General features: G+C 45.6%; 1 protein-coding gene across 1 annotated transcript; it reads right to left on the bottom strand.

The window, feature by feature from the left end:
• Nucleotides 1-481: 481 nt before the first annotated feature.
• On the bottom strand, nucleotides 482-11,759 carry LIN28A (lin-28 homolog A). The gene is made up of 4 exons (XM_006189488.2): nucleotides 11,657-11,759; nucleotides 11,001-11,185; nucleotides 1,433-1,617; nucleotides 482-804 (listed from the first exon to the last, which is right to left on the bottom strand). The coding sequence occupies exons 1-4, from the start codon at nucleotides 11,685-11,687 to the stop codon at nucleotides 588-590; spliced, it is 618 nt and encodes a 205-aa protein (XP_006189550.1). The 5' UTR covers nucleotides 11,688-11,759; the 3' UTR covers nucleotides 482-587.
• Between the last annotated feature and the right edge of the window lie 11,588 nt (nucleotides 11,760-23,347).

Below are 23,347 nucleotides of genomic sequence, written 5' to 3'. Positions count from 1 at the left end.
GGGAGTGAGCTTTGAAGCAGCAGGTCTGCAGCTGTTACCTCAACCACCCCTTTTGCCTATCATCACAACCCACTGCTTGGGACAGTTCTCAGCACGCCATCCGAAGAGTGGGTTATGAAGAGACAAAATGTGGAAAACCCTGCCTTACCCCTGAGATATTCCCTCCCACAGAATGTAGTGGCTTGTGGGCTGGGTCCATCAATCTTGTCTCATGCTGAATCTTTTCACTCTGGCATGGGAAATATTATTCCATATCCTTCTTTAAGAGTGAAACAACTTCCCTATATCCAGGCTGCTTTCAAAAGCTGGAGATTCTTGGGGTGGAGACTCAGATAACTATCATGCAGGGAGGGGTTACCCCTAAAGCCCTCACATGCATTTGGATAGAGCATAATTGGAGTTCCTTTGCCTCACCCCTTCCCCCCACCAAGAGGGAAGAGGGGGTGATGCTGTGGACCCCGGCCTGAGATACATGGCAGTGTTAGCTGCCCCCTACCCACCCTGCCCCCACTTTCTCCACTCTGCCGATTGATGCCTGCTCCTCAAAACTTCCTGATCTCAAAAGGATAGCTCCCACCCACTGTGGCTCAATTCTGGGCCTCTGGCAGCATGGCAGAGCTATGGATCTCTTCTTCCTCCTCCCGAAAGTAGGCTGGCTTTCCCTGTGAGCTGGGAGCTTGCTGGGCCTTCAATGGACACGAGGCCACCATATGGTTGATACTCTGGCAGAAGTGGCACTTCTTGGGCTGGGGTGGCAGTTTGCATTCCTTGGCATGATGGTCTAGACCTCCACAGTTGTAGCACCTAGTACCAAGCAAGATGGTAAAGTTGAGAGAGTGAGAAGAAGCCAGAGGCCTTCTTCTGAGTGAGGACACCTGGGTTCTGGTCCAGGTTGTTACTATACCCCTTCCCTTCCTGGAGACCGTTTTCCCACTTACAAAAGGAGGAATATGACTAGATACCTAAGTCCTTTCCAAATCTAATATTGTCCAGATGAGATCTTCAGATTCACATCAACTAGAACATTCTAAGATCAAACCAATCAACCATTTGGAGACTTGGTGAAGAAGAAACGTGTATAGATACACCACCCTGTCCCCACCACTTACACATCTATGGTCTCCTTTAGTTCTAAAATAATCATGTGAGATTAGTGTCACGATTCCCATTTAGCAATTGAGGTTAGAACTCACAGAACAACAAAATTACTTGTCAAGTAAAAGAGCCAGGTCATGAAGTACCCTCCTCACATACTGCCCCCTCTTCACTGCCCACATCTACAGCAGGTTCCCCAACCATCTAGATGTTGCCCAGGGACCAGGCTTTATTTTATCTTTGGCAGTCTGGTCCAAGAAAGGGGCAAGATTGGGAGAGCTCTCCTTATCCTCAGCATGTCCCTACAGACCCACTGAAGCCACCTTCCAGTCCATACCTGTCTCCCTTTGATCTGCGCTTCTGCATGTTCTTCCCTTTGGGCCGCCTCTCACTCCCAATACAGAACACCCCACCAGGACCGGTGACTCGGATAGATTCCAGGCCCTTGGCAGACTTCTTAAAGGTGAACTCCACAGCCTCACCCTCCTTCAGGCTCCGGAAGCCCTCCATGTGAAGCTTACTCTGGAGGAGGGAAACATGGTACATTTTAATGATAGTCTCTATTATTACACCCAAAACAAAAAACTGCATACACATACTCCTCTAAGGTTGAAAGAACAAGTGTATAACACTTCCATTTCATCAGTAAAGACACTGTGACTCAAAGAGTCACCACAATTAAGAACAATCTCTAAACAGATGCCATAACATTTTTTGTAGCTGGTCTCATTTAAAGTTCTAAGTAGAACAGAAGGGAAATTCTTAAACATAGCATTTGTATGAAATCAACAAATGTAAAATTGTAAAATATAAAGTAACAGGCCTATACACTTCAAAAAAGTCAGTCATGAAAGACAAACCCCAAAGAAGTAAAGAAACTGAACAATTAAAAAAAGCATGATTCAGGACTGGATTCTGAAACAGGAAAAGAACACTAGGACAACTGATAAAATTTGCATATGAAATGTAGATAAATGTGTCAATGTTAAATTCCCTGATTTTGATCTTTGTACTGAGATTAGATAAGAGAATGGCCCTGTTTCAGAAAACACATGCTGAAATATTTAGAGATAAAGGTGCTTGATGTCTAAGTTTATCTGTACAAAGAAAAATAGTAAAGCAAATGGGACAAAATGTTAAGAACTGATGAATTTGGGTAAAGGTTATATGGGAGTTTTTGTACTATTCTTGCAACCCTTTCCCAGGCTTGAAATTATATCAAAATAATGTTGCTGAAAGTTGAAGGAAAAAGACACTGACCGAAGCAGACAGATCAGTAGATTAGAATGAAAGTCTACCGGGAGATTCAAGAATAAGCAGAGAAGTCAACAGGTGAGGAAAACAACTTCATAAATACTATTGATAAAACCAGTTATTCACTTGGAAATGAAACCAGAATCCTACACTTTATATCATATGTACGCAAAATAAATTTCAGAGCTATATCTAAATATTAAGAGGAAAAAACTGAGACAGTTTTTAATTTTAAGACATAATTAAGCTGACAAAACTACAAAAAGCTACTTTAAATTAGTAAGAAAAAAGAATCACAGAACAGAATATAAGTAGATAATTTACAGGAGGACTTAGCATGACACATGTTCAATATCTTACTGGTTCAAAAAACACGAGAAGACAAAAATACCATGCAGCCGTTAAAAAGAATGTCAGGTCCCTGTTTTTGCTCACTGCTGTGTTGATACCTAAATCATGCCTAGCAGATTTTGGATGAATTAATGAACAAGGAGGTAAATTTTAATTATTTAACTTGGGAAGATGACCAAATATTGTTAAAGGAAAAGATTTCGAATAATGTGTGGCTTGATCTCACTAAAACACTGCAGGTTTAAACCAAAATTAAAAAAAAAAAGTTATTCACAGAGCTAGTTGAGTGGTAAAACCAGGTTCAGAAGAACCCAGGGTTCCGACTTAACAGTTCGTAGCCCATTTCACGCTGCTACTAACTGCATCAACACATTAGTGGAGTGAGGGCCTCTCCCAGACCCTGCCCAGAACAGACTTCATTATAGATGACTTCCAAAACATCCAGAGTGTGTCAAATATGTCAGCAAGGTGTGGTCATCATAGAAAATGACATTCAGAAGCAGGAGGGATCAAGGTGCATCTAGTCCTGGCTCGAGGCAATTTATGCTATTGGGGGTTGAAGGGGTGGAGGCGGTGGATATTTCAAACTGGGACTTAGGTGAAACATGCTCTTTAACCAGATGGGTTCCCCAATTCCTCAGTCCTCTACATCTTTGTTTTAATTTAGATGATATTACTTAAGACAAAACTTCCATCGAGGTAACCGGTTAAGAGCAAAGGCTCAGGTCAGGTGTCAGATACATCCTGGTTAACAAAACGCTGGTTCTACCAATTTTTGGCTTCAGGTGTGACCTTGGTCACTCACCCACCTCTGGGCCTTAGATCCTTCAGAGAATGGTTTAACAGTAGCTGTCTACCTGAGGTTTTAATGAAGAATATGTGGGCAAGAAAACATCAAGAATATATGCTCAGCAAATATTTCATGTATTATCATCTGTAGCTTTTGTCCACCAATTCCATCAATGAAATATCCTGAAGGTTAGGGATCCTTTCCTCTCTTACTCCCACAGGAACAACAAGGGATGTGGTGACTTTCCCTACCAATCTTGATGTTGGGGAAGGGGTAGAGAATTAAAGCAGAAAATAAAAACATTGCAGAAAGCTGAAAGGCTCATTCCCCCTCATGGTTGCATAATAACCACCCTGAATTTGATGTTAAATCTGACTTGTCTTATTGAGCCGGAACAAGCCAGTGAGTCAGGAGGTGCTGGAGGAGCCAGACCAAGAGCATTCTTGACCCAGGCAAACCCAGCTTCTCTCATTTACCTGGTGGGCTCTTAGGCTGGAACACTCCCAGTTCTCCCTCTGATTTAGAAGGCAGATAAGTGATTAAGAGCAAGAATTTGGAGTCTGACAGCCTCTCCCTGCTATATGTGCTAACCTACAAAATGGAGTAAATACTGATTTTATGGTGGTGCTGTGAGGTTTTATGCATGAAAAGTAGTTAACACATAGCCTGCCACACATAAATCTTGAGTGGCAATTACCATCAACCTCTTCAGACTGGATGAGGGTGGGGTAACAGTGAGAAAAAAGTGTCAAGAGACTTGGAATTTTAACTCTAGTGTTTATCACTTAACTAGCAGTGGAAACTCAGAAAAATATCCCCTTTGATCTCCAGTTTACCGAGGACAACACTTTCCTCCATCTACACCTCCCAGGCTTACTGTAAGAACAAGAGGATAATATAAATGGGGACATATGTAATTGACTAGTTCTCTCCGCTCACCCACTCACTGGATCACTGGAGAATTGGAGATCTGCTCAAGATTTTCAAAGAGTAAAAGAAAACAAAGCAAAACAAAACAAAACACCCTGCAGGCACCTCACCATGACCAGTCAAGATTTAGACTGGTGGTCTCCAAGGGTGGCTCCCAGCCCCCCTACCCCGCCCCTTTCTAAAACACATACTTTGAATTCCTCTCTTATCAGATAGGTAATCAGCGTGCAGTCCCACTGAGCCTGCCTCACAGGGCCTGCATCAGAAAGGAGCCTGAAATTCTTGCTACCACCCCCACCCCACCCCCAACCACACACAAAGCAGGGCCCAAACCCCGCCCCCCTCCATCCCCTCCAAAAAAGAAAAGACCTAAGGGGGAGGGGCAAGGCTTGAGCTCCCCCAATAGAGCCCAGCCCTGGGAAACAAAGAGTTGACACTGGTTGGTTCTGGTGGTCAGATTCCTAGAGTTCCAGAGGCTGCAGATCCCCCCCGACTCCCCCCACCCTACACTCACCACATTCATCAGTTCCTTCCTTCCTCTCCACGTTGGGGTTATGGTCACGGTAAGAGACATGGATACAGACACCTTTCTTCCCTAGTCAAGCTTGCAGTTCTGCCAGTCACCACCAGCAGCCATCTTTCCTTCTGACCTGCACTCCCACCCTTCCAGGGATAGAACTAAACAGGATTCACCCTCCCCTCTGTTGCCTTCAGTCAAATCTTTTACTCAGGGACCTGAAATAGGGTTACTTATTCAGATAAATTATATTAAAGGTGAGAGGGAGGCAGGCCTCTGAACTTCCTTCCCCCATTTGTTCAAGATAGGAAGTAGGAAGGTGGGCAGCCTGTAGGGGGCAAGAAGGGAAGGTAGCGGAATACAGTTACAGGAGGCATTTCTTTACCCTTTTTTTTGTTGGCAGGGAGGCAGGGAAGGACTCGGGTCTTCTGCTTTCCTAAGACCTCACCACTGCCTAATCTAATCTTCCCCCACATCAAGTACCCCATCCCAGCATCAACTTCGGCTTATATAAGTTTAGAGATGGAAAAGGGTGACTCAGGGAATGTTCAGTAAAAAGCCCACAAAATCCTGAGTTCCCCTCAACTTGTTCTATGAAATTTGGATAAGTTCTGGTTATAGAATCATTTGTAAGAGCAAGGGATCAGACTTAATCTTAACCATCTAGATCTAACATTGCCCATATTTAGTCACATTGCTCCTTCTGACAATAAGTGATAGTCAGGATTTCAGGGCACTCCCTTTGTTCACAAGGATTGAAGCCTGGGTTTTTGTCTTTTAATAGCCAGGGCCATTCCAGCTCGGGACTACCTAGTGCATGTCTACACCCCCAGTTCTAGGTGCCTAGCAGTGCACAAACATTTGTAGACTAATCTAAGTGTATTCAAAACTGCTAATATTTATTAATGCTTACTATAGGCTAAGAAGCAGTGTTTTAAGCACTATACATGTTGTAACACCTCACACCGAGCCTGTGAAGTAGGCCTTATTGTGACTCCTGTGTTACAGCTGAGGTCATAGAGGCAGAGTGGTTAAGCCCTTGCCCAAATTCATAGTGTGAGAGCACCAGGCTGATTTCAACTAGCCTGACTATGTCCAACACTATGCAGTAAGACGCAAGATGCACAGACATTTTACAACTTTTGAATAGCTACATTTAAAAAGTAAAATGCAGCTGATGAATAGATGAAAGTAATTTTAATGACTTAGTCCCAAGATGTCCTCACAGTCCAACCTAAGCTTTATACCTGAAGGTGGGGTTTGGTAAGGGCTAGGAAACCAACCAGTTCTGCCAGAAACAGTTTATTTTTATAGTGTGTGTCAGGAAGGGTGGGGAAAGAGATCTGTCTAGAACCAAAGGCTACCAGCAGACAACTCCCCCATCACCTTTGCTAAGACACAGTCAGGACCACCAGCTCCTGCCTGGACTTCTCCACCAGATGGTGCTGCTCATCAGCCTGTCAGCACAAAGGCAGCCAGAGGAAGCCAGGAGCAGGAGAGGAAGGAGCTGCCTGGTTCTCAACTGTGAGCACAAGTATTCGCTGATCTTCACAGCTCTTCTCTGTCCTTAGGAAGATGGAGTTGCAAGGCGGCTGAACTCTAATGATGAGCCACCTCAGGGTAGGTCCCTATAAAGTTGGGGTGTTCACTCCTCACCCCACCCACCCAAAGAGTGAAGAAAGGACCCTGGAGTTTTAAGCCAGAAACCCAGTTTTTCTGCTCTGTTGACAAAAGCCATTTACTCTCCTTTCCGGTTTGAATTAAGTAACTCCAATCTGAGATAATTTAAAATTCATCTGTACTAACTAATTACGTTCTATTCTAGAAAGTTTTGTCCTTTTTCCCCACCTCCTTTGACCTCCCAGATTTAACACTGATAGTAATTGCTACTCATGCCTGCAGGAAGAAGGGAGGGGTGATTCGCCTAGGGCTGTTTTTCAAAAAAAAAAAAAAAAAACACTGAATTCCAATAGGCTGAGGAGTACGACAGTTTGACTAGGAAGGTTCCAGAAACATTGCCCTGGGGAAAGTCACTGAAAACCACTTATATGGCAAGCAGTAGTGTCACCAAAGTTTCTCACAGTAGAAGCTTTGCTCAGGATGGTGGCACAGCCTTTACTTGAGACATTATCTAGAAAGCATGTCTCTTCAGAAAGGGAAGGACCCAAGAAGAGGCCATAATGCTCAAACTAACTCAGCTTCTCTACCAACTTCCTAAAAGAATTCACTCATTAAAAAAAAAACAAACTTTCCTTAAGATAGAAATGAAATAACTGATGAATGACTGCCAAACCTGTGGCTTCAATATCCTATCTGCAGCACAACTGTGATCCACTGACATTCACTCTACAAACTTCCGTGGTGTTTCTACTGAGCACCAGGCCCTATTCAGACACTAGTCCAGAAAGAGAGCAACTATCAGTTAACATTTCCTCTTTATCTCCAGTCGTTTTGTCTGGAGGAAGACTTCTGCTGACAAGGACCCCTAACTGTTAGTGTACTCCAGATTCCTCAGGGGCCCCTTAGTTCTCCATATTCATTTATTCAGCCCACCAAGTGTGTACTAGAAAACTAACCAGACTGCTGGTCACTCTCTTCAAAGAACTTATAGGTTATTTAGGGGAGGGGATGAGACGAGGACATCAATAACTAAACCTAAGGCTGGCAATCAGAGGCACTGATAAGGTTATAAACCAGGTGGGAAAGATCCCTTTACATTCTCCCTGCCCCCAAACCCGAGTCCTAATCTAGACTGGCCTGAGTTTGCTCTCACCACCCCGACTCATCCTTCTTAGAAAAAGCAGGCCACGTGGCTTCAGCAGTTTCTCAATAATGGAAGTTTCTTCTCCTAACTCCAGCTTGGTCCCTTGGTCAAATTTGGGCCCTTCTTTCACCTCCAAACCTTCTATGACAGCATTTTAGCCAGAAAGCCATTTTAAACAGATCTAGGTTCTAAGGAGCTGTGGGAGAAAGCAGGGACTCATTTCCTCATTTTAAAATTCTACAAATCTTGGGGGGTTGGGAGTTGAGCCACAGGAAACATGAGATAAGTCAAAACTCATAAAATGGCCATGGAGAATTCAGAATTCTTGGTGAATCTCAGGAAAACAGGATAGTTAGCTCTTTCTTGCTCCAGCTTTTGGTGTTTCTTAACTAGGGGTGATTTTGCCTCCCCAAAGGCATTTGGCAATGTCTGGAGATGTTTTAGGATGTCACAACTGAGAGATGCCCATAATGAGAAATTACCCAGCTCAAAATGTCAATAATGCTGAGGTTAAGGAACCTTGGTTTAAGAGCTGGCCACCTGCCATTATTATGATTCTTAAATTCCTCCAAATTCAGGGACAAGGAGAGAGTTCTAGCTTAAGACCTGTGGTTGAGTGAAAGGGTTGTTATAGTCTCTTTGCTTTATGGGTTTTATTTACTCATTTCTTTAAGGCTAAGGATGGGTTTTCTTTCCCATTTATCCATTGCTGGGGTGGGACACTGAGTGTTTGACATGGAGCATAAGAGTAGTGAACAGTGTGTTGGGAACCAAATAGCCACAACCTTGGAAGGGAAGAAAATGTTTAATTGCTTTCTCCCTCTTTCTTCTTTCCTTAGGAAAGGGGATCCCTGATCCCCTCCCCTGGCAGATATTGTCTTAGGACAATTATCCTTCTCACCACCGACACAGCAACTCCAAGGTGCTCACCAGCAGCAGCCAAAGGGGAGGTTTTCTTGTTAAAGAGAAATGTCTTACTCTCTTGCCAACTTTGGGCACACTCTCCTCCCCCAGGACAATTTTTAAGGGTTGTCCTACATCTACTTAATTCTTCTACATTAGATCCCCAGGGAGATATTTCAAATTTCTCGAGTGCAAGAGCTGGAATCACTAGTCTAATCGCTGCAATAAGGGTTGAGGATCAACCTAAGTCCCAGCAGCACGCTGTCTAAAGACAGAGCTGCCAGGTAAGGCTCAGAGAATTTCCACCATTGTCCTCTGTGACTGTTGGTGGGGGTGTTAGGGAGACAAACTCTTGATTCCTTATCCCAGCTCAACTTTCTCCTGATAACTTATTCAACTGTGGAATGTCCCTGGACATTCCAAGACCCCGAAGTCCAGATTATCTCCTAGCTAACCCATCTGGAACAGTGTAGTGTGGGCTCCACTCCCCAGACCTGAAGATCCTCCTTTCCTTTATGCCATCCAGTATTTCCCAGCTGCTTTAGATCCTAATAGTAGGTGGGCTGAGGCACAGATTCATTTGCTCAGGAAACCCTTCCTTGGGAGTTGGATATCACCAAAGAACCCCAGAGGGACTACATTCCCCTCTGCCTTTCCTATTTAGCAACCTTTGGAAGGAAGGCAAGAAAATGTTGGGTCTGACTTATTCCAAACCTTCCAAAGTTGGGGAAGCTGTCTCCAGGCCAGGAGAGATTTTAATCTCTTTGTGATCAGATAAATGGGAGAGTAGGGGAGCTGACCACCCTGCTGAGGAGGGCCATTCAAAGCTGGTTCCTGTAATAAAGTGATTTAATAGATCTAAAGAGGCCAATTCCCTTCTTTCTGCCACAATTACTTCCTGTGGGTTATCATTCACATATGTAAATGAGACAGAGAGGGGGTGAAAGCCACCAGCCAGATTTAGTTGTCTGATGGGAAGGAGGTAAAGGAGGGGATTGGGCGAAGCAAGGTGGTAGCCAAGCATCCTGCTGCAGACCTTTCTGGCAGATGTACTGGTAGCCCAGTGACCCCAACACTAACTGGTGGATCCCTATCTCCCTGCATCCTCTATCTCTCCTGTTCCCCCTATTCTGTGTCCTCACTGAGGGCCATGCTCAGAGACTTCCTTGCCGCCTCCAACCAGTCCACCCAGCATCTCCCTTCTCCACCCCTCCCCCTCCAGAATACCATCCCTCAGGCTCCAACCCTTAATCCCCACATCCTCCTTTCCCCTCCCCCACAGCTCCTAAAGCCAACCTCCCCGAAGTAACCCCTCCATGCCCGGCCTGGGTGTCAGCCTACTGGGTCTGGGATTAGCAATTTCTTCTTAGGTCCTACTCCAAACCTCTAAAGGTGGAGGGAACACATGCCACAACTTCCTTTACATGGTTGTTTTGTGTGGCTGGTGTTCCAGGACCCCAGAAACGCTTATAAGATATTCAGGAAAGGGTGGCCAAGGAGGAGGAGGGAAACCTGAAGTCTCTGGTTCCTTGTTTGAGGCTGGGACTGTTAGGACAGTAGTCAATGGCTGTTTGGGGCCATAAATGCCAAGCTGAGGAGAACAGGTCCAGGAGCTAGCCTCCCTCCACCCCCTGCCCTGCGACACTGAATTTCACCCCCACTGTGCTGCCTTGCTTTAACTGAGAACTTGGGGTTGCGACCTAACTCCCTCCCAGCCTGGCCCAGAAATCTAAGGCCTGGACTCCTTGAGTTTTCTTTCCTGATAGGAAATGGACAACTAAAGCCCAGCTGGTCAACTGTGTGCCTGAGAGTTGTCCTCTTGGGGAGTTTTCAAGCCCCCAAATTCTTTTAAGGATCTGCCAAATTCACCCAGGCCTCAGAGGTTGAGTTTTGGGTGACCACCTGGGTGAAGAGACCCTGCTAACTTTTCAGCTTTACCCCGTTGGATCCCAGAGTGGTTTCCCTCCCTCTCTCCAGGCGAGAAGCTCAATTCACTGGTTAGTGAAAGGCGCGGATGGTCAGGGCTGTGTTCCGGCCGGGCATGTGCTTCCCTGGCCGGCCTCCTCGCCCTCCCCCCACCGGCAAGCACAATACAACCTTAGTTCTGCCACATGGGGTCACCTCCCTGCCCCCTGCCCAGGGGAAAGAGGTAACAGACACGTGGTAAGCCAGTGGGTTCCTGGAAGGCGATGGGGGTGCTGATAATCGGCTCTGCCCCCAACTCTTGTTCTGTTGAAGTTAACGGGGATTTGGAACTGGGGTGCCACGGCAAACATGGGAACGCACAATGAGGGCCCTTGATATTCCTCAATGCAACAGCCGAATCCTTTCGCCCACCCTTGGATGCGCCCGCCAATATCCCCTTACCCAGGCAAAGTTACCAGATTCGGTCTCACCTGGTGCACAAATACATCCACCGGGGGGTCGAGTGCGACCCCGGCACGGGCGGTCATGGACAGGAAGCCGAAACCCATGCGCACGTTGAACCACTTACAGATGCCGGCACCGTGCAGCAGCTGCGGCTCCTCGGCTGCCCGGGCCGCGTCCTCCGGCGCCTCCTCCGGCGCCTTGGCGCAGCCACCTGGAGATTGGGAGGGCGCTCAGCTGGGGGTGGGGGGCCACGGAACTGGAGGACCCTATCAGAGACCCGGCAGGGAGACCCGAGTGTCTAGCCCGTGAGTGGACACCCAGGAGGCTGCAGCTACCAAGCAGCCGACGAGAAAATACCTGTCCCGGCCTCCTCCCGCGCTCCCCAAGCTTACACTGAGGCCAGTGGTGCCCCGAAAGTTTTGCTCATCTTCCCACAACACGTTGCCCGGGGACAGACGGCCGGACAGGCCCCTCCTCTTCTCTCCCTCCGCCCCCGTAGCCTCGGCTTGCACGCCTCTGGGACACCAGGGTTCCTTGCTCCAGAGGTGGCCCCCTGAAGCTGGAGGCCGCACAGACTTAGGGTCCTTCGGCTAGTCTGGGGGACAATTCCCCTCCTCCCTTTTATGTGGCTTCTAGGCGTCCCTGCAGCCCAAGGTGTCCCTAGTAAGTCCCGAGGTCGAACCTGCAAACTGCTGGTTTGACACAGAGCCCATGGTAGTCGGCTGAGCCCGCGGCCCCGGGCCCCTGGTCCGGCGGCTGCTGGCCCCAGAGAAGTCCGAAGGCAAAGGGGTGGCTCGAAGAAGAGGCTGCTACATCTTCCCCAGCACAATAGCGGTGGGAGGGCCCACGGCTTTTCAAAGGCTCCCAAATTCTAAAAGACAATGACCCAACCCCCCGCGGGCAGCCCCCCTCCCCTCCCCTCCCTCTTCTTTCCCCTCCCTTTCCCTCCGGCTCCAGCTCTGGCCCTCCCCCACCGCTGCGGTCTCTGACACCTCTGGGGTATCCCTTCTCAGAACCTTGAGGCTTGACACCCCCTCCCCACACACACATCTGGAGATGGGGGCCGTCAGCCCTAGAAGTCTTGAGTACCCGGGAATTTGGGATCCTGCACTTTAAGGACTCAGTGGGGGTCCCCAAAGCAGCATACATGTGGGGGGGGCCTGTGGGGGGGTAGTTTTAAAGCCACGTGACTGCTCCCACACACACTCACACACCACCCCCACCCCCCGTGCTGATAATTATACATTCCAGAGAGTTGGGGGAGGGAGGTGTGAGCCTGGCAGAGCTGGCCAATCAGAGACACAAACCACCTGTCAAGGGAGAAATGGATGAGCCCTCCCCCTCCTCCAGCCCTTGAGCGCCCCTCCCCCTCCCTTCCCCTTCAGGCCTCCGAACTGACCTGGCAGCTCGGCGCTGACCCGCTCTCACCCCCCACCTCCTTGTGCTTAGATAGACCTGGAGTTCAGGACACTAGGAAGCCTAGGATGGGGAAGCAGACGGGAGGCTGGAGACCCAGCAGGGCTGATCTCCAGTCCTGACCTAGGCGCTGCCTCTCAAAAGTCTGTCTCTGACTAACTGAATCTGTACCTCCCTGAGTTTCCGACTGAGTTTTTTTGGATCTCTCAAAGCTCTCCTAATTGACTTTGCATACAGAATCCTTCCTTGTCTCCTTCCACATATGTGTCTAAAACTGACCCCACGTGGAGCTCCCTGAGAGAACAGAAGGAACCCTAAGAGGCTTGAAGTGTGTTCCTCTTACCGCCAACTGCCTTCATCCCCCATTCCCATCTCTTATCCGTTGCTGGGAGAGGAACTAGGTGGTTAGGTGGGTGGAGGCATTTACTCCACTACCCTGACACTCAGGTTCCTAGAACCTCCTCTTTTCAGAGTCCCATCCTAAAGTGCGCTCCCTTCCCCATACCGAGGTTGGTGGGGGGACTGGAGTAGGGGATCTCCTCATTTGAAGACGTAGCCTCCCCTTCTAGAAGATAAAGGGGGTTGGCCAGGGGGGGGTGGCTAGTGCCCTGGTCGGAGATGGACAATGGCCCGGGGCTCAGTGCACGGCCCTGGCCCTGCCCCTTCACTTCCGGTGCTCAGTTCAAACTGGACAATGCCAGCTCCGGCCAGTTCCCCTCCCCCACTGCTACAACCCATTTAAAGGGACAGAGCCTGCTTTCGGGGGCATCCGCTCACTCTGAATTCAGTCTTCTCCACCAAGTGTGCAGAACCTCTCGTGGCTCTTACCCTACGCCCGTGTGTGTGTGTGTGTGCGCGCTCGCGCGCTCTCGCGCGCGTATTTGAGAAAGGGGATGAGTTGGGATAGGGAAGTAGAAGATGAGGAGAGCAAGGAGCTGAGGAGAGATTATTTCTCTTTCCTACTTGGAGTGCTCTCCAAGAGACTAAAACTTGAGTAATAAGAGATGGAGGATAGGACTTTGGGTGATAAAAAGGACAACCTTGACCCTTTGTTACTCAGCCTAAAAAATACAAATAATTTACAAATATCATTAACAATGCCCCACTCCCAAAGTGAGGACCCTAATTTAAATCTTCCAAGAGTTAAGCGAGTACATCAGCCAGTCATTTTTATTTATATAATCCTCCCCACCTAACAGTCTTATCTCCTTCCGTTACTAGCGCCCTTAAAATTTACTCATTCTCTGTATCTCTATTCCTAAGATTCAGGAACAGGTGATTGAGGTGTGGCTGAAGAAAAGAGAGAGTAAGGGAATTTAGCGCTATGCTTTCTCTCGCTCTGCTCTGTAGTGGGACTTGCTCCCGGCAGGAGCAACCAGCCCCTCTGTCCATGGTCCTGAGGGTGCCGGGCGCTCTGTCCACGGTGCTGAATAAAGCCACGTTCTCCTGGTTCCCAACTCCCAGCTTCGAGAACGCCTTCTTGAGTTCTCACCTCCAAGTCCTTCCCAGAAAACCTGGTTATTCTTAACCGCTCAGTGATCTTGACACATTTTAGAGGAATGAAGAGACTTTCTTGAACTCTAAAAAGAGGGTATTTCCAGCAGTACATGATTCTGTGAGCGCAGTGAAATATCTCAATCTCCCCTTCAGAATAATGGGTATAGTTATGTATGTAGCCATAGAGAGCGAGGAAAGAGGAGATAATATTTTCTGATTCATTTATAATGAGACTAGAAGAGAGGCTAATCTCTGTTTTCAAATTATTTCTCTAATTATTAGCACTTTTCATAGGAGCACAGGTATTGGAATCCCATTGTCCATGTTTGGATAGCTATTTACAACTCTGAGATCTGGGGCAACTTCTTTAACCTCACTATACCTCAGTTTCTGCCCAATAGGGACAGTGAGATTTAGCAGAGTTATTATGAGGATAAAGTTAGATCATGTAAGTGAAGCTTTACAAAAAGTGACATATAGTTAGTTCTTAATAATGTAAATTATTACTGTTGATATAGCTATTGTGCACTTGCTTGTCTCTATGATCTAGAACATGCTAGATCATTTGCTCCCTGAGGACTTGGACATTCATGTCTTTCTGCATCTTTTCTCGTATCCTTACTGGTGCTTAGCACAGTGCCTGGCCCACAGAAGTCATCGAAGAAGAGTTCCCTGAATAGAATATTTGATTGAAAAAAGAAATGTTATTACAATAGCCATAATGCTTATTCTTCTCGGCTGTCTCTCTCAAGTCTAAAGAATACAAACCCAGGAGGGGTCAGGACTTCATAAAGTTGCATATGTGGAGGCAGAGCATGCTTTAGGAAGGGACACATGACTCCCAGCATAACTGATTTCTCATCCCCAGTGGTTTGTTCATGTAGGAGATGGTTACTCTTGACTAAGTTTTCTTCTTTCATTGGTCCCCATCTCAGTGGAAACTTTTTAGGTGTCTACTATGATCCAGTCACTGTTCTACCTCACAAGTTTAGTGGAGGAATCAGTTAAGTAATATGCACTAAGTACTGTAATGACCATAAGTGTACCAACAAAAATGTAAAGAAGAAACATTTCCTTCCTTCCAAGAAGTTACAGTCTAGTGAGGGAGACAAGACCTGATATAGCTAAGTATTGCATATTTTCTGTGTATTGGTTTCTGGGAATAATATTATCTAGGAAAATAAATCCAGGGGGCTCTTTATAGACAATGGTGTCTAGTATCAACACAAAGAACATCTCCCCTTTAAATTACTTTGCTAAGTTCCTCTTGTGTAGGTTTGTATCCTCACAAAAGGAAGAGTTGAAAGAGGTCTTAGTAGTAATAATAACTCATTAACATTAAAAAATATATTTATTCAGCACTTCCTCTGTGGCAGGCATTGTTCTAAGTGTTGGGAATAAGCAATACAAAAAAAAATTTCCACCTTTGTGGAGCTTATATTCTGATAAGTAATACTAATAACAGCTATTATTTATCAAGAATACAATTTTCTTATCTCATTCAAGCCTGCCAATAATTCTGAGTAATAGATATCAACATTCCCACCTTACAGGAGAAGAAACTGAAGCTTAATGAACCAATATAGCTTGGCTAATGTAGCTCAGCTACTACAAGGCAGAGGCATATTTGAACCCACGTGTTTGACTCCAAAGCTCACATTCTTTCCACAGTCCTAGTATGTTGTTATCATAAGTGGTACTGTCCCCATTTTACCAATGAGGAACAAAATATGTGCAAGCAAAAGGACTGTTGGGGGGAGGCTATATAGTCGATATGATTAGTAAATAGAACCAAGCTTGTGATTCCTTCTCCCTGGGTCAGAGCTCTAGTCTGTCGTTTCTATCGATCACCTGCCCCAAACTCCTTGGCTTTCTAAATCAAAGAGATGGCCAGAGCCAAAACAGGTCCTCTTTGGAGCAATCATCCACATCCAGCTCTTAATTCTGAGGTATTTTAAGAACCCTGTGGTGGGGTCCAGGGTGGTTGTTTGGAATTAAAGCCTTGACCATCTGCTAATATGAATGACGGTATGCATTTGAGAAAAGTATTTTCCACGATGTGTCCCTCAGGATACTAGTTCTATGGGATGATTAATAATCTTACCATTTTAAAACATTTTCTATAATGAAATCATTTGGAAAATGGTATGTTAACTATGTTTCGTTTGCAGGACTTTGTAAAGCCTGTAATATGGTAATGTGCCCTGTGATTTATCAGGAAGGGAATATGATGTGTGCAGTGTTTCCATTCATTCATCTGTTCATTCATTAAGTCACCTAACAAACATTTATTGAGCATCTATTATGCATCAGGTGGCACTGTTTGAAGCACTGGGGATACATCAGAGAACAAAACAGATGAAGTTCCAGTGCTCAAAGAACTTATATTCTAGAGGAGAGGGACACATAATAAACAAATAATTAAGTAAAATGTGTGGTACATATAGTTCCAGCCTGTTAACTTGCTCTGTGATCTCAAGAAAGGCACCCAATTTTAACCTTTAAGGTAAAATGAGGAAGTTGGATTATTATTAGACAAATACGTATTCCATTTCTGACATTCTAAAGTGATATGATGTGTGTGTGTGTGTGTGTGTGTGTGTGTGTGTGAGAGAGAGAGAGAGAGAGAGAGAGAGAGAGAGAGAGAGACCCTATTCCTAATTAATTTGAGAAACAATCTGTTTTCACCCCATGCTGTCATCTTCATCCCTCTCCAAGGACTAGGGCTTCCTACATCAAGCAGGATTGTGCACCTCTCATCTCTTAGGCCTGTTGAATTGGCAGAAGGAAGATGAGCCAAGGGAGTCCCCTTCCTTCTTTCAGTCCTGCTCCCCATGTGGGCCTTGCTTCACAGAGCAAGACGCCAGGCACTTGCTTTCACCAATAATGGCTTCATTACATTGAAAGGAGACTAGAGTGACCTCAGTGAAATAGACTTCCTGACCCCAGCTGACCTTTGACCCTCACCCTGACAGCCTCTAAATCTTTTCCTTCTGACACATCCCCTACAAGGTACAAGCAAGAGGGGGAAATGATCAGCCTGTATAGCCCAATGTCCAGCGACTGTAACTCACCAGGTGTACTCTTGCAGTGGAATTTGCCAGGCCCAACTGTAATTCCCCTCATGGCTGCTAATCTGCTGATCCTTTCAGTGATCCTCACTGTGACTCTAGTCTGGCCTGTGAGTCAGAGCTCATCCAGCTGTCATTGACCTGGTGTCCATTTGTATGTGTCCAATGAGTGTCATGTACCATGGAGGCAAGAAGCAGGGTGTCTAACCAAATGCTGTCATTTCCCCAATACTGCTTTAGCCTAGTCCTTAACTTACTCTTTCCTGATGCTGCAGTGACTGTTTGAGAACTGATTATATACCAGGAGTGCGCTGAGTGCTTTGTGTGTATTGTCTCTTTCTGTCTTCAGCCATCCTAATATGATCCCCATTTTACTGGAGAGGGAACTGAGACTTAGTGGAGTTAAGTGACTTGCCTCGACTCACAAAGGGTGCATTCCAGATCTAGCTCACTCCAATATTATTATTCTTTACCTTTTTTTTTTTTTTAGCAGTTAAAGTAATTAATGCATGTGGTTAAAAAAATCAATTAGTATTGAAAGAATTATAATGAAAAACAACAGTCCCCTGACTACCCCACCCCCTCCACTCCCATGAGGCAACCACTCTTTGAGTCATTTCTTCTGGAGGATACCTCCATGTCTCTAAATAATATGCATGTACCTCTGTTCCTTGATTTATCAACTTTAGATATCATCTATTGATTTCCTGTTACAGGAAAATGAGGACTTACCTCACGTACAGGACCCACCCCCCTCCCCCCCCTTCCTCCCAGTAAAGTTGAATCACCATTTTAAACTAAATTGATAACCAACGTTTATAGAAATGTTTGCTGCATTGCCAACTAGTATACTTGGACATTTCTTTTTTTATACTGCATTTTATTTCCCCTGGACTCTCTGCCTCTCTCTCTCTTCCACAGCATTTGTCACTGAAATATCCTCAACTGTTTTCAAGGGCTCCATTGTATTATCTTTTCCACTAAGCCCTTACCTGAAGTCCTCCCTCCTGGTTGCTCTCTGGACTTGCTTCACAGCTGTCACCCTGTCACTTTCACAACCTCTCACTACAGTGGTTAGAGCCACTGTTTCCTGCATCCTTTATTGACCTCTTTCTTGGTTCACATCTGAAAAGCATCCTCAGGTAACCACCCAAGAAAGGCTGCATGGGAGGGGTATTTTCTGAACCTTACAATTCTGAGCATGCTGCTTTTTTACCTTTACTTTTTTTTTGGAGGTGGGGAGAGGAACATGGTTCATTAGGTTTGTTTGTTTGTTTAGAGAGGAGGTGCTGGGGATTGAACCCAGGACCTTTTGCATGCTAAGCATGTACTCTACCACTTGAGCTATACCCTCCCCCTTACCCTTACTTTTTGATGGTTTCAAAGCCATATTCTTAACCACTCTGCTATGCAGACCCCTAGCAAAATAAAGAAAGACACATATCTTGCTTTGAGGATATTGAAGCTGAAGATGTCTTTTTTAGATTCTGAGGTTGTGAACCTAGAATTATCAGTGGGGAAAAAATTAAATATTTAATGCTTTTTGAAGGTTTACTATGTGCCAGGCACTGTGCTGAGTGCTTTACATAAATTATCTCATTTAATTTTCACACCAAATTTATGAGATAGGCATGGTTTTTGTTCCCATATTACAGAGGGAGCCAAGCACAGAAGGATTAAGTAACTTGGTGAAGTTCACAGAGTTAAGTGATAGAATCAGGATTCAAACCCTGGTAGGCTGACTCTGGAATTAACATTCAGATTTGATAATTTATACTTGATTTTTTCTATTAAAAGAGGCTTATAAGTTAGTATCTTCAGATTTCGTCTTCTCCCACCCCATTTTGTAAATGTGGAAATAAGATCTGAAATCCAAGTGACTTTTTCAGGTCCCATAGCTAGCTAATAATAATAATTAGAAACTCAGGTTTCCTAGTATTTCTCGCTTTCAAACAGGGAACAGAGCTTCAAATTCAGGATTGGTTTCTAAATCTTGATTTCCGTGTCTGTTTAGTGGGGAGAGAATTAGCAGAAAGAACATGTAAAAGAGATATATCCTACCAGACTGTGCCTGGAATATATTATAGAGGCATATGTAATGCACTATGGAAACAATGAAAGCTGACTCATTTTTAACTGTTATGGAAGGCTTCACAGGGGAGGTGGCATTGCATTGGATCTTGCATAGGAGTTTGAAACCAGGGAGGGCAGGGTATTACAGCGGAAAGGAACAGCAGAAATGGAAGTAAGGGGGCTTGAAAGTGAACAGCTTGTTTGAGGAACAGCCACAAAGCTTGGTTCCCACTTCAGGAAGTTCTCCATGACCCTGTGAATACGAACAGAGAGACCTGTACTCCTTTCATTCAATCTTCAATCTCACATTCATTTGGCATTCTGTCAATAATAGAGATAGAATGGAATGGTAGGAAAGTTCTGGTTCTAGTCCTAGCTCTATCACTAACTCACTGTGTGACCTTAAGAAAATGTTTTCTTTTCTGGGCCTCAGTTTCCCTATCTATCAAGTGGGAAGGTAGATTTATGATTTCTAAGGCCTCTTCCTCCTTGCTGAATCTGTGATAACAACAGAACAAGAATAGGACAAAAGGTGTCAAGATATCCTTGACGCCCCTCCACTAGAGGAAGGAGAGAAATATCTAACCTCTGTGTGTCAGGCATACCCCGTTTAACCACCCTATAAGAGAGATGTTATCCCCTCATTTAACAGAAGAGAAAACTGAAGCACAGGCTGTTTGAATAACTTCCTCAAATTCTCCCAGCAAGTAACAACAACAAAATAAGAGCTAACATGGTTAAGTGTTTACCATGTACCAGACACTTTGTCAAGGCCCTACATTAGCTCATGTAACGCTCCAACAACCTCATGATGTGGAATTGCTGTCTCCATTTTCAAATAGAGAAACAAGAAGTGTCCAGTGCCTTAGTCTGTGCTCATACTTACTAGACTGTGCATCTCAGTGATGACATCTGAGACAGCACCAAACACTATATAAGCCACTCTAGGGTCAAAGCCTCCAGATGGCACGGGACCATCTCTTCCCACTCCTCACCACTGGGGTCCTGTGGTTTGGCCATGATGGAAGAAGGGCAAGAGAAAAAGAGTTGTATAGAAGTTATCCCTTTTCCCCTTCATTTTCTCCTGAATTCAAGTCACATTTTGAGGTTCTGAGACGAGATGCCCCCACTGCTATTCTATTAAAGGATGGGATAGGGAGCAAAGAGAAGGGAGACCCAGAATCCTTGATTCAGTGACTCTCAGAGCCAAAGTGACTTTGCAGATCAGCAGATTCCCTGCCAGACCCCAAACTCAGTATTGACCATTTCCTAGACTCAGCTTGCAAACCTCCATCAACAGAGAGCTTACTGCTTCTGGAAGCCTTCCCCATCCCTTCATAGTGGGGATTATTAGAAAGTTCTTTTTTCCATTGAATTGAAACTGACCTGGATAGCCTTTACACACTATGATCTTTAGAACAAGTCCCCTCCCTCTTCTGCAGAGTCTGGGTCAGCCTTTCCATTCAAACCCCAGTCCTACCCTTTCCCTGTTCTGTGACCTTGGACAAATTTACCAGAGGCTCAGTGCCTCAATTTTGGTTAATTTCCCACTGTTTCTGTGGAAGTTAGCTTAAGCTGGATTGACCAGTTTGATTCTCAGTGATCCATAGCTTCTTTCCATTGTCTGTGCATTACTTTGTACAATGCTTTTCCAAACACAAAGTGTTTCCCTGGGCATTATCTCACCAGACCCTGGAAAACAGGGCTGCTGGAAAGGAGGGAGGCATGACCGGCATGTGGTTATCTCAGTTTTGCAGGTGAGGCAGGTCTCTGACCCCAATACCAGACTTGCCTTTAACCTTACGGTCCTCACTCCTGTCACAATTAGTGTTCTGGGGCCTCCATATGCCTTGCTCTCTCCTTCCTGGAATTTCCCATGCTTACCCTCTGCCCATAGCACCATGTCTCATACTTCACTTTGCTGATCACTATTCATTCTTTAGAGTCCAACACAGATGTCATACTTTGTCCAGGGATCTCTTTGCTTCTGCCCACTCACTTACCCAACACCACTCTTACATGTCCTTATAATACTCTGCACTTCTATAACAGACCATTTGTCCCCACTTTATTATATTTGTTATTCATCTTTCTCTCACACTGGCTACTAGAATGTAAACTCCATGAGGCCAGGACTATGTCTGTCTGGTTCATTGCGTGCCCAGCATACAGCACAAAGTTTGGACTAGAGTAATTGCTTAAAAAAATGTTTGCTGAATGAATAAATGAATGGCTTGCTCAGTATTCCATAATTAATAATGCCCTAAATTAGAATCCAGGTTTTATTTCTAAGTCTAAGAATTCTTTTTATCACCTTCTAAGCCTAGCCTAATGCCTACCCTATCTCCTACTGTCCCTGTTCCCACTTAATTCCTTAGAATCTTAGATTGTTTATTTGGAAAGAATGCCAGAGGTCATCTGATTCAACCCCTTCATTTTATACATCAGAAAACTAAATTCCATAGAGATTAAGTGGTTTGCCCAAGGCCAGACTGCAAATTGTGGCCATCCTTCCTGACTACAAGACTGGTGCTTTCCCACTGAGTTCACCAGTGAGTTTATGGACTCTTAGGGCTTAGTCTTGAGGGTGAGAGTAGTAGTAAATAATTCCATCCAAGTTCCTGCTTTTATGCTCTCCAGCTACTCAAAACTCCAGACACAAAAATCTGAGATGCTCCACAGGCAGAAGTGTCAGGCACGACTGGATGGAGGGTGGGTATGAATGTGTGTGTCTGCATGCGTGTGTGGAGGGGGGATCATGGGGCTCCAAGGATACAGACAGGGAAACCAGGCTGTGCATCACAGCTTCACTGTTGTGGGGTCCCTGGAGGCTCCCACTGTGGCAACATCACTCCCTTTGCCCCTGAAGCTGACCTTTGGGGCCAGAGATCAATAACCTGGACTTTGGCTTTAGCCCCCTTTAGCCCTCCAGTGATCACAGGATGCTTAGAGGAGCTAGTGGGACTCAGGGTCATTAAGTAACTGTCACTCTTCCCTGGCCCCACTTGGGGCACTGCTGGGAGAGGGGCCAGGGATGGGAACCATTATAGAGAAACACAGGTGTGGTTGGGTTTCCCCTCCCCAGCAGAGAGGGAATGAGACATCTATCTCTCCTTGACCCCACCCTCTTCCCCTTCTTACCCTCATCCAAGATTTCCTCTTGCCTGCTCTGTCTCCTCCCATGTCTTTAGCACTGAGCCCCGACTCCCCTCACTGAACCCCTAACTTCTTCTTTGAGCCTCTGTCCTGTTTGCTGGAACCCATTCCTCCCTCAATGAAACTCTATATTTCTCTTAGCCCAAACTTCTGTGATTCCCCACATTGTGCTATATAATCTGGAGCTATTTTATGCTTTTTCAATTGAGGCAGTGGATGGGAACTTCTCATTCACCATCTTCTAAATATATCATCCCAGGACTTCCCATCCCTCTCATCCCCCCAAGAACAAATCTTTTGTTTTAGCCATAATATTAGTAGGACCCTATTTTGGAAACACATTCACTCACCCCCACCCCCATCCCACCAACTGTCCATGTTCCCTGCCCACCATTCCTTCCTCACATCTATCTGCCCCAATGACCCAGCCAATCACTTTTGATTGATTGATTAGGGAGGAGAAGGAAAGGGGATCGATGGAAGAATCTGGGTCTATTCTTATTCAAAGCTAAAGATCCAGGAGGGAGGGGTATTAATAGTGGGGAATATCAGGCGATGTCACTATGGAGTTAGGGGTAAGGTGGTCTGCAGTGTGGCGGACGGTGAGTGCCCTGAAGGTTTGGAGGAGAGTTGTGGTGGAGTTGATAGAAGTGGGAAGGCATAAATCAGTAGGAGTCTTGGCATGAGGTTGGGGCTCCCAAGACTATTCTACATGTAAAAAAATTTACCACACCATTATTTTTCCCAGCACTGAGAGGAGTCCTGCATCCCTAGTACTCCAAGTGTCCAGCAGGGGGGGCGCTGTACCCATATTTCCCGTTTCCTCACCCATCAAAATCAGGTTCCTTCCTTCCTTCATTTACTCTAAAATATTGTTTGAGCACCACGGTGTGCCAGGCACTGTGCCCCAGACACTATGCCACGAACTGCAAAAAAAATGCAGGCACCAATGAGATGGACAGACAAGTTCCCAGACTTTGTGAGGCTAGCAGGATAGGAGTACAGTGGATAAATAATTATAGTGATTTAATTTAAGGGAAATAAGATCAGACAAAGCCCTCCTTTTTTTTTTTTTTTTTTTTTTGATGGAGGTACTGGGGATTGAACCCAGGACCTCACGCATGCTAAGCATGCACTCTACTACTGAGCTATACCCTCCC

This window comes from Camelus ferus, chromosome 13, assembly GCF_009834535.1.
Source record: "Camelus ferus isolate YT-003-E chromosome 13, BCGSAC_Cfer_1.0, whole genome shotgun sequence".
Taxonomy (NCBI): Eukaryota; Metazoa; Chordata; class Mammalia; order Artiodactyla; family Camelidae; genus Camelus; species Camelus ferus.
Note: the sequence above shows the minus strand (reverse complement) of the source record. Positions and strands in the feature narration are given on the sequence as shown.